The following is a 12,026-nucleotide window of genomic DNA, read 5'->3' on the forward strand; positions in this document are numbered from 1 at the left end:
TAGGTCCAAACTAGGCCTATAGTTCTGCCAGAGGTTAAGAGTTCATACTTGGCATGGAGAATATAGATTGATCAGACCATATTATTCTCTGTGATTGCCTGGAGAGACACACATACCCAAACAAAGCTATATACATCTTACTCTGTGATCAAAAACCTTGGCAACAATCTGCTTATCCTTTTAATTTCCTGAAAATGCTTCCTAAAACTAGTCCCTTCTTAATTTTAAAAAGGTAGTCTCAGTAAAGGCTACAAAGGTTAGGATGGCTACAAGCTGTAACCACGGTGATTGATATGAGGATCATCTTCTGAATATAACAATTAATATGTTAGGCCTACCATATATTGTTATTTCAAAAAAGTCATTTATTTAAAACAACTAATAATGCAGTGTGATGTTAAATCAAACAAAGTCCCACACATACATATGCTCATGTTTTTTCCCTTTAGTCTTTGCTATTAACATTCATCAACTGCAAAATTAGAAAATTGTGTTTCTAAATAACGATGCATAGAAAATAAAATAAAAATGCTTCTGTTTGTAAATAGTTTATTTTTTGTTTTTCACAACAGTACAAGTCAAAACTAATGCAAATAAGTCAAACAAGCCATTAGGCTGTATTTCTAAACACTCGACTGTAGGTTTTTTATATAGTATTTTTCTGCAACAGGGCAAATCAAAGTGCTTAGCATAAAACACTATTTATTTCATTATTAGTATTTTTATTGTACAAATTCTCACGTAGGCTACAACATGCAGCAATCTTTCACAGATGCGGAGCGGTAATTACTACGTCACTTCCGGAGTCTTCAGCTGATTTTTTTAAACGTTATTACGGTGCATAAGTTACTGGAACAAAGCTGAGCAACGTGTTGTGCTGGTGATAAAACCACTGACTGTATATATGTACATTGAAGCGATACTGTTGTTAAAGACCCGCTGATCGCATTGTGGGATATGGGCTTAGAATGCGCCCCGCTCGGCCCGTGTTCTGTCTTACAGCATACTTTAATATTTCACCGGTAATAAGTAATTGTAAGTAATAAGTAAGTAATAATAATATTATTAAAATAAAGAAACACATACTATGATAACATCTAAATAAATGTTGATAGATGTAGTGTTATAGTTTTAAAAATATAAATAAACAACAAAGCAATCCAGCTTCCCTGGCCGAAATAGACCGAAATAATAACATTAAAGAAATATAAATAAACCATGATAAGATCTGGTGAATAAATGTTGATTAAAACAGCGGTTATTGGGCTAAAAATACCAATAATAGCAAAGCTGTATACAGCTTCTCTTCTGCAGCCCGACATGCAGAAAAACCGTGCTGTGATCACGAAAGATGCTTCCCATTGAAATACATTAGTTTAAAAAACGTGACCCGATCACGAAAATCTTCAAAATATCGTGATGGTATCACGATCTAATAGATTTCTTTTTGTGATGCCATCATGAACTGCTGTGGGACTGGGTTGACCATATGGCTGTGGGAACAAAGGGCTGTGGGAACAAAGGGCTGTGGGAACATAGGGCTGTGGGAACATAGAGCTATGGGACCATTGGGCTGTAGGAACATAGGGCTGTGGGACCATAGAGCTGTGGGACCATTGGGCTGTGGGAACATAGAACTGTGGGACCATTGGGCTGTGGGAACATAGGGCTGTAGGAACATAGGGCTGTGGGACCATTGGGCTGTGGGACCATAGAGCTGTGGGACCATTGGGCTGTGGGACCATAGAGCTGTGGGACCATTGGGCTGTGGGAACATAGAGCTGTGGGACCATTGGGCTGTGGGAACATAGGGCTGTAGGAACATAGGGCTGTGGGAACAAAGGGCTGTGGGAACATAGAGCTGTGGGACCATTGGGCTGTGGGAACATAGGGCTGTGGGAACATAGGGCTGTGGGAACATTGGGCTGTGGGAACATAGGGCTGTGGGAACAGAGGGCTGTGGGACCATAGAGCTGTGGGACCATTGGGCTGTGGGACCATTGGGCTGTGGGAACATAGGGCTGTGGGAACATAGGGCTGTGGGAACACAGGGCTGTGGGAACATAGTGGGACCATTGGGCTGTGGGACCATTGGGCTGTGGGACCATTGGGCTGTGGGAACATAGGGCTGTGGGAACATAGAGCTGTGGGACCATTGGGCTGACCCGTAGCTAAGAATCATATTATCAGAAGTATCTGGACTATGAAGAGACATTGCTGTGAATTGGGCCAATTCAAAAGAAAACAACATACTGATTTAGATGATTTGAAAGGTTTTGTGCATAAGGAACTAAATTTATGACTTTCTTAAAAAGAATGTTTTTGTATTACAAGTTTTCTGAAATCTTATGTTTAAAGATGCAAATGAGGAATCATACAATGCTAACTTTTGGTAATTTTAGGAGAAATCTACAGAAACAAACAAAATGTAGTAAAAGACATCTGATGGAAGATTAATAAATGGAAAAATGATCTTTTTGCCTGCAATGTCTCGCCTTAAAATTAACGAAGAAAAACTGATTCATCTTCTCATTTCACACTAAAACATCATTAACTGACTGTGTTCTGTCTCTGGTTATATAACACGTTATCAACAGTCATATTCAGGTTTTTTTGCATATCTCACCTGTCATCGTTTCCTGGAAAACAACTTGATGCAAATGATGAGAGCCATGGTCATTATGTGTCTTTTTATGGTCATCATGTACCTTTTAATGGAGATCTTCTTGTCTCAAAAATGCCGCTAAAAAATAGTGTGAACGTAGCCTGAGTCCACTTTTCTAGTTCTCTCTGTTAGTATTGTTTTCCAGACTGCTGACATCTTTGTCTTCAACTCTGCAACAACACACAGAGGCCAAAATCTTTTCTAGGGCCCCTTTCTTCATGAAAATATACAGAAACAAGTCTGCAAGAGGATTCAGCTTAAGAAACACAGAAGACAGGTAGGAGAGAGTATTAATTTGTGATGTGTCATGTGTGTATATATCCATTATATAAATGATGCAGGGCAGGGAAAGCAGCGTGTAAATTAGCAGCACCAGGATCAAAGTTCCTACAATTCGTCGTTTTTCATCAGGCGGGATCGAGACGGTGGCAGACAGGACTTTGAGAGTCGCACAGCAGAAGAATATGAGCAGTGGGAGGGGAAGGAGCAGAAAGACAAGGATGACGATTGCTGGGATGTCAACATTATCAGCAAAAAAAACAGTGAGAAAGTAGAGAGCAGGAAGGGCCCAGGCCACGACACAGATCACCACAGTGGACTTGATGGTTCGTCTGTAGCGGTACCACAGTGGGAAGACGATCAGCAAATACCTGAAATACAAGATAAACAGCTTCAGATTTCAATAATACAACGGTCAGACACAGAAGGAGCTACACATGCTGGATCAACGTATTCTCATGAACAGGGTTGGACGATACAGTATGAAAATGTATGCACAGCAATTCGTATGTTATCGTTCTAAATTAGGCGGCTGGCTACAGAGCTGACAAAAAGGTGACTTTGAGCCGTGTCATGTCGAAGTCTGTTCTCCCGTTGAATAGTGTTTCCTTGCTGTTAAAATGCATACCCCCCCCCTGTAGTTAAGATTAGGGATGAGGTTTGGTTCAGGTCTAGGTAGGGAAAACAGATCTCCACGGGGAAACACGGGGTACAAAGCACCGTGAGATGATGGTCCTTTCAGCGGTCGGGGCAGTTGAGTTTAGCAGACACAATGTTAGAAGAGGCAACAAGAGTTAAGTTTAGACACCAAAACGACTAGTTACGTTTTCTCTTTAACTTCTTCTGGGACATGAACTCTGCTCCCCCTCTTTAAAGCCCTGTGTTTTAGGAGCCAAACATCCCCCCCGACCTCCTCCCTACGAGGATCTTCACGCTCTTATACAGCAGCAGTCAATGTGCTGCTGACAGTAATAAATACCTGGAATACATATGAATTACAGAGCTTTACTTTTCAGAGCTATATGTACGAATGGTTCATGAGAACAGCCTGGCTGGATAGACAGATACCTTTCCAGGGCGATGCACACCATGAAGCCAACACTGGTAAACAGACTGTAGTTGTAAATATTATAGTAGATAATCTTTATTATCAGGCTCTCAGGGCGTGCCACTTCACAGATCGTGCAGCAGAACTGGAGGAGGTCAGAAATCACTACGTTATAATGAACTCTCACAAAGAAGTGGCCCGACAGTAGGACCTGGACATCATCGCTGATGATTTCGTCAAGCGCACTGCTGCTGTACGCAGAGACACATTCCTCCTGAAGAATTAACCACAATGGTGAGGCAACAAATCTAATTCAACATTTGGTAGCTTTGTGGGTCTAGGTGGGCAATTGCCTGCTTCCCACGAAGCTGATCGCGATTACATGTCAATTAAACTTTTCATCTCGCTGTCCTGATTTGAAAGATTATTATCGAGTTAATAGGCGTGTGTGTTCGTGTCGGCCGCTGTCCATTTCCTAAGGTTCTAAAATGCAAACATTTTTTTAGAGGAAAACATAAATCGGCACCTATGCCCCGACCTCCTCCCTACGAGGATCTCCATGCTCTTATTCAGCAGCAGTCAATGTGTTGCTGACAGTCATAAATACCTGGAATACAAACCAGTTACAGAGCTTTACTTTTTGTAGCTATATGTACGGATGGTTCATGAGAACAGCCTGGCTGGATAGATAGATACCTTTCCAGGGCGATGCACACCATGAAGCCAACACTGGTCAACAGACTGTAGTCGTAAATATATAAGGTCGTCAAGTATATGATCCAATTCTTAGGGTGTGCCACCTCACAGATCAAGCAGCAGAACTGGATGAGGTCAGAAATCAGAAGGTTGATGACGTAGATGGGAGCAACGTGATCATTTCGTACCTGCAAAAAAGTAAATCAGAGTAAATCTGAACTCTCTGCTCAGCAGTTGCAGTCAGTCAGCCGGCTTTTTTTGTTTTTTTTTACATCTTTTATCAAACTCTTTTGTGCTCTCAGGAACATCAGATATGATAACATATTCTCACTCCCAATTCGTCAAATACTGACACTTGGTCAGGACCCTATGGTGTAATCTGTCAACGTGCAGGGTAAAACCACTTAGGGTCAGGGAAAGATCATGGGGGGGTTACTAAATGTACGTTTAGGTGACCAACAGGACAAGAAGAGGACATGAAGCTCTGAAACTTGGTGCCCAACCCAGATGAAGATCCTTTACAGACACATACAGTAAATCAATAAATCTCAAATTTTTTGAATAAATCAACATTTTAGCATGACATTGTTCCAGGGACCTTTGTTTGAACAGATGTGTAGTGTCTTTGTATCTTTTGGGTGATTTTGGGTGACTGCCCCGGTCACGTGGAAGTCAAGTTTAGCAGTCTTTGTTGTTAAATTTAGCCGACAAAAGGTGACTGACCTGCAACAATGACAGCTGAGTTTAGACACCAAAACGACTACCGTTAGTTGAGATTACAAAAAGAGAGAAGGGCGAGATAATTCATGTCAACTGGGAGATCTTCTGCACAACATCGGCCATCGGACATCTTTGCCACCCCGGAGATTCTGCCATCCCGACCGCAAAGTACGGCTACATTTACACTGCTACGTTTCCCCCTCTCATTCCCCCTGCTCTGGTGTTTCCCCCTCCCATTCCCCCTGCTCTGGCGTTTCCCCCCTCTCATTCCCCCTGCTCTGGTACCCTAACCCTAAAAAATGTTGTGGGGGATAGGGCTTAAATTGAAGGGAAATGTAGGAACACAAGACCTAATTTTGAAAATGTCCTAGAACTGTGGGAACATAGGGCCTAATTTTAAGAAAGAATCTTAAAAATGTGGGAACCTAGGGCTGTGGGAATAGGGCATAGGGCATAATTTAAAAAAAATATACTTAGAAATGTGGGAACATAAGGCCGTGGGACCATTGGGCTGACCCCTAGCTAAGAATAGATAGATAGATAGATAGATTTTTTTATTGATCCCAAAAAATGGGAAATAACGTTGTTGCAGCAGCAAAATATCAGACACACAGCACACATACAGAGTATACATTAAATAATAGGAAACAATATACATGAAATAATAATAGAATACTACACGAGCAATATTTAAAATATATATAAGAATCATATTATCAGAAGTATCTAGACTTTGAAGAGACAATGGGCCTCATTCACCGTTCTTAGGAAGAAATGCGTTCTTAAACCCCACTTACACACTTTTTACGAAGATTCTGACATTCACTAATGTTTTCTTATCTTGCATTTGTTCTTAGCTAAGAACAAAATCTACGAACACTCAAGAGCACTCTTACGCACATTTGAGTGAGGACAATTTGCTCTAAATAATTGGTTACTTCATTGTATTTAATTCTTCAGTAGTTTACGATAGTATTGTACTGTAATGTATTTCTGATCATTTATTGAAAAATAAATCATAGTATCCAAAGAAACACTAACACTGCAATTTACATCAGCAATTAAACTGATTAAATCCTGCGTTACTTGGTGATTGATTGTGCTATTTATAGGGCCAAAATGTAGTGGTGGAATGTAACAAAGTACAAATTCTTCGTAACTGTACTTTACTTTTACGACTTTTACTTTGTTACATTTTGCAGAAATTATCTATACTTTCTACTCCACTACATTTCTAACGTTCCGTTACATTTTCTGATCAGTTTTTCCTCCTGCCAAAATGTCTTCCTGACCGTCACACGTTTGTCTCACCAGTGAAGTTTGGTTGCCATAGATACTGTATATATGGGGCACCGCTGATCCTTGCTTCCAAGCCGGCTCCGGTGCTCCAGAGCGCCGCTGACCCTCGGTAATACAGCCTCCGGTAAAAGTGAAAATGAAAATGTTTGTTTTTCTATTATTCCCGTTTTTAAATCATAGTTGCCGCTCTACAGCGTTGTTTACTCCTCCGCCAGGCAGCGTAAGACGCGTTCATATCTTATTTATTTGGCTGGACCTCTTTACATCTCCCCATTTTCGCTGTTTCACACACTTTATTTGCTTACTTGCATGGTCAAAGTTAATAAAACCATCTTTAAATACATCCACGATTAAAACCAACCGCATTCCGATTCTAACAACATATTTCTACCTTGTTTGTGGTAGTGGACATTTTCTACTTTTACTAAAGTAAATATGTCTCTGGTTATTTGTACTTTTACCTAAGTACTGAGATTCAGTACTTCCTCCACCACTGCAATGTACAATTCATCTGCGACTCCGACAACGATCTCTTGATCGCAGTCTCCCGCTTCCCAGGAGGTGCACAGGAAATGTCATGTCCTTATATGGGATTTTGCGGGGCGTTTTCTTATGCTAATTAGAAACAACTGGCACGCGCTTTCAATTACGAAGACGTGGGATTCATCAATCCTAAGAACACAGGTGCGAACAATCCAGACTTTTCTTAAGGACTTTGCTGTGAATTGGGCCGATTCAAAAGAAAACAAACATACTGATTTAGATGATCTGAAAGGTTTTGTGCATAAGGAACTAAATTTATGACTTTCTCAAAAAGAATGTTTTTGTTTTACAAGTTTTCTGAAATCTTATGTTTAAAGATGCAAAGGAGGAATTATACAATGCTAACTTTTGATGATTTTAGGAGAAATCTACAGAAACAAACAAACAAATTGTAGTAACATCAATGTTTTCTTTCCATTAGTCTGAAAAAAGACATTTGATGGAAGATTAAGAAATTTAAAAATGATCTTTTTGCTGCAATGTCTCGCCTTAAAAGTGATGAAGAAAAACTGATTAATCTTCTCATTTCACACTAAAACATCATTAACTGACTGTGTTCTGTCTCTGGTTATATAACATATGAACATTAGGAATGAGATTTATTGATTTACTGTATGTGTCTGTAAAGGATCTTCATCTGGGTTGTGTAACCAAGTTTCAGAGCTTCATGTCCTCTTCTTGTCCTGTTGGTCACCTAAACGTCTATTTAGTAACCCCCCCCCATGATCTTTCCCTGACCCTAAGTGGTTTTACCCTGCACGTTGACAGATTACACCAAGGAAGGGAAGGAAAAGCAGCGTGTAAATTAGCAGCATCAGGACCAAAGTTCCTACAATTTGTCGTTTTTCCTCAGGCAGGATCGAGACGGAGGCAGACAGGACTTTGAGAGTCGCACAGCAGAAGAATATGAGCAGTGGGAAGGGAAGGAGCAGAAGGACAACGGTGATGATTTGTGGGATGTCAACATTATCAGCAAAAAAAACAGTGAGAAAGTAGAGAGAAGGAAGGGCCCAGGCCACGACACAGATCACCACAGTGGACTTGATGGTTCGTCTGTAGCGGTACCACAGTGGGAAGACGATCAGCAAATACCTGAAATACAAGATAAACAGCTTCAGATTTCAATAATACAACGGTCAGACACTGAAGGAGCTACACATGCTGGATCAACATATTCTCATGAACAGGGTTGGACGATACAGTATGAAAATGTATGCACAACAATTCATATGATATCTTACGAAATTAGGCGGCCGGCTACAGAGCTGACAAAAAGGTGACTTTGAGCCGGTGTAGTGTTGAAGTCTGTTCTCCCGTTGAATAGTGTTTCCTTGCTGTTAAAATGAATAGCCCCCCCTCTGTAGTTAAGATTAGGGATGAGGTTTGGTTCAGGTCTAGGTAGGGAAAACAGATCTCCACGGGGAAACACGGGGTACAAAGCACCGTGAGATGATGGTCCTTTCAGCGGTCGGGGCAGTTGAGTTTAGCAGACACAATGTTAAGTGTCAAGAGGCAACAAGAGTTAAGTTTAGACACCAAAACGACTAGCTAAGTTTTCTCTTTAACTTCTTCTGGGACATGAACTCTGCTCCCCCTCTTTAAAGCCCTGTGTTTTAGGAGCCAAACATCCCCCCCGACCTCCTCCCTACGAGGATCTTCACGCTCTTATACAGCAGCAGTCAATGTGCTGCTGACAGTAATAAATACACAGAATACATACCAATCAGTGGCATAGGCAGAAATAGTATTTTGGGCGGCCAGTACAGAGTTCTGAGTGGGCCATTTTCAAAAAGACGTAGAAGTAGCAAAACGGACAAACTGAAAAAAACAGCAACAGTAGCCTACTGTCTACAACATGCTCAACCAACAAAGGCCAGTCTGAAAAGTTTGTACACAAACTAAAACGGAGACATTTGGAAATGAGGACGCACGTCAGTCAGTTCTATCTGACCATTCACACGCACATGCCCAGTTTGTGTGAACGGTCATGTGATCCGTGTTGTCAGACGTGTTAAAAGAAGGATTTTCTTGTCTAAAAACTTAACCGGGCGCCTGGTTAGCTCACCTGGTAGAGCGGGCGCCCATATATAGAGGTTTACTCCTCGACACAGCAGCGCGGATTCAATTCTGACCTGCGGCCCTTTGCTGCATGTCATTCCCCTTCTCTCTCTCCCCTTTCAAATCTGAGCTGTCCTCTACAAATAAAGGCCTAAAATGGCCAAAAACATATCTTAAAAACCGCAAAAAAAGCATAAAAAATAAGCACCCAAAACATTGAAAAAGTGAAAAAAACTTTGGGAAAAAGCAGAAAAAAATGTCAGAAAAAGTGATTAAAATGTTAAAAAAGTGACCAAAACAATGGAAAAAAAACTTTGAAAAAAGTGACTGAAACATTGAGATAGGGATGACAGGAAGACAACACAAGGGTTAAAATCAGTGTGGATGTAGCCTGAGTCCACTGAGTACACAACAATATAGACAAAAACCTGTCGATTTTAACCTATTCAGGCTAAAATATATTTGCACCGGCAGAACCAGCAGCATTGGCTCTGCACAGCACTGTTATAAAATTAACTATTTTATTGCACAAATTGGCAACTAAACATGAACCCAAACAGCAGAGAAGGTGTTTACATACTGCATGACATAGCTAGAACAGCCTACATCAGACAGAAATCACACATGTAACATCCTTTGTGCATTCATAACAGCATTGTTGCTTCAGGACTATGGTCAGATCATGAGCAGCAAATGCGCTACCAGCAGTAAAAGAAAATCAAAGACTGAAAACCTCCAGACAAGCATTGTTTGAATTATGAAAGATATAATGAAAAGTGGCCAGCAAAGTGCCAAACAGTGACAGGATCAAAGAAAACTAAAAACTACGTCACTCACAGATAAGTTATCTTCTTATTTAATGTGGGCAAAACACAAACGCGTTTCAGCTAGAAGCCATCATCAGTGTTCACCATTTCTTACTAAATAGGAAGGTTACTAGGTTAGGTTACTTAAATAATAACGCAAGAAGCATGAGACACATTTTACTTAATGTTACCTCTGTGAGGACCAGCACTCAAACACACTCCTCTCTCTGATTGGCTGTCAGCTCCTGGGGAAATGTCTGCACATGCTGCAGAAAAGCTCGTCCTTATTTACACTGGATTCTATCCAAGAAAACTGTCGTACCACTTTAAAGAGAAGCCATTGTTGTTGCGGTAACTTTTAGCAGTACACTGCTTAACACATCCATGGTACATTGTCTACAAAGCCATCTAGCTAACGTTAGCTGCTGAAGGCAGCACGGAGAGTCTGCCTGTTGTTACCATAGCAACCACATACGTTCCAAGGCTTCCTAATTATTTGATCCTTATTCTATGGTTTAAACCAGGGGTTCTCAAACTTTTTTCAATAATGTTCCCCCTTTGAATTGTGTTTTTAAGCCAAGTACCCCCTGACCAGCGCAAAAACATTTTGACATCTATATCAAGAGGAACAACACAGTGTTGGCAGTGATAGATTCACTAAACAACAACCTTGTAACTGAAAAACATTTAAATGCTACAATTCAAATGTTGAGAATCCATCACTTACAGTAATTCATTCATTATTATAGTTTAATTATTTTAGGAATTATGCATGGCATATTTTAAAGCATTTTGGAAAAAGTTCATGTACCTCTCCTTCTCTCTCCCTCTCCTTCTCTCTCCCTCTCCTCCTCTCTCCATCTCCTCCTCCTCTCTCCCTCTCCTCCTCCTCTCTCCCTCTCCTCCTCCTCTCTCCCTCTCCTCCTATCTCCATCTCCTCCTCTCTCCCTCTCCTCCTCCTCTCTCCCTCTCCTCCTATCTCCATCTCCTCCTCTCTCCATCTCCTCCTCCTCTCTCCCTCTCCTCCTCCTCTCTCCCTCTCCTCCTCCTCTCTCCCTCTCCTCCTATCTCCATCTCGTCCTCTCTCCATCTCCTCCTCCTCTCTCCCTCTCATCCTCTCTCTCCCTCTCCTCCTCTCTCCCTCTCCTCCTATCTCCATCTCCTCCTCTCTCCATCTCCTCCTCCTCTCTCCCTCTCATCCTCTCTCTTCCTCTCCTCCTCTCTCCATCTCCTCCTCCTCTCTCCCTCTCCTCCTCTCTCCATCTCCTCCTCCTCTCTCCCTCTCCTCCTCTCTCCATCTCCTCCTCCTCTCTCCCTCTCCTTCTCTCTCCCTCTCCTTCTCTCTCCCTCTCCTCCTCGCTCTCCCTCTCCTCCTCCTCTCTCCCTCTCCTCCTCTCTCCATCTCCTCCTCTCTCCATCTCCTCCTTCTCTCTCCCTCTCCTCCTCCTCTCTCCCTCTCCTCCTCTCTCCCTCTCCTCCTCTCTCCATCTCCTCCTCCTCTCTCCCTCTCCTGCTCCTCTCTCCCTCTCCTCCTCCTCTATATCATTTTCTTCTTTCATTCTTCCTCTACCAAAGATTTAGTTACTTTAAAACACTGAAACACCCAAATGAAATGTCCAAAGCTGTCTGCTCGTTACAGTTTCCATTTTCATTTCTATGACTGTTTACAGTTCTTTTATTCTTGTTTAATAATCTCTCTTTATAAGAAAATGAGTAATGTTTTAAAGTGTACCTTTTGAAAGCTGTGAGCCGAGCTGAAAGAGTTGTCAGATGTTCTGTCCTCTGCAGTCTCCAGTCAGTATGATGACATGGATGATAATCTACCTCCTGTTTTGGGAGAAGAGGCGTGGTAGAGGGCGTGGTGATGGTGATCTAGCAGAGCAGCAACCTTTGTGCAAATTATGAGAGCCAT

General features: G+C 41.7%; 1 protein-coding gene across 1 annotated transcript; it reads right to left on the reverse strand.

Moving 5' to 3' along the window:
• Positions 1-2,780: 2,780 nt before the first annotated feature.
• Positions 2,781-12,026, reverse strand: LOC116052854 (mas-related G-protein coupled receptor member A4-like). Its single transcript, XM_031303688.1, has 4 exons — positions 11,939-12,026; positions 5,134-5,204; positions 4,689-4,876; positions 2,781-3,315 (listed from the first exon to the last, which is right to left on the reverse strand). The coding sequence occupies exons 1-4, from the start codon at positions 12,024-12,026 to the stop codon at positions 2,781-2,783; spliced, it is 882 nt and encodes a 293-aa protein (XP_031159548.1).

Source organism: Sander lucioperca, chromosome 6, assembly GCF_008315115.2.
Source record: "Sander lucioperca isolate FBNREF2018 chromosome 6, SLUC_FBN_1.2, whole genome shotgun sequence".
NCBI lineage: Eukaryota > Metazoa > Chordata > Actinopteri > Perciformes > Percidae > Sander > Sander lucioperca.

Excerpts from the sequence above, each read along its gene's own strand:
- LOC116052854 (XM_031303688.1), bottom strand. The coding sequence starts at position 12,026 with ATGGCTCTCATAATTTGCACAAAGGTTGCTGCTCTGCTAGATCACCAT. Across the intron at positions 4,877-5,133 it reads GTCCTGTTGGTCACCTAAAC|GTACGAAATGATCACGTTGC; the intron begins GTACATTTAGTA and ends ACTTTTTTGCAG. Across the intron at positions 3,316-4,688 it reads GTGTGCATCGCCCTGGAAAG|GTATTTGCTGATCGTCTTCC; the intron begins GTATCTATCTAT and ends CTTGTATTTCAG.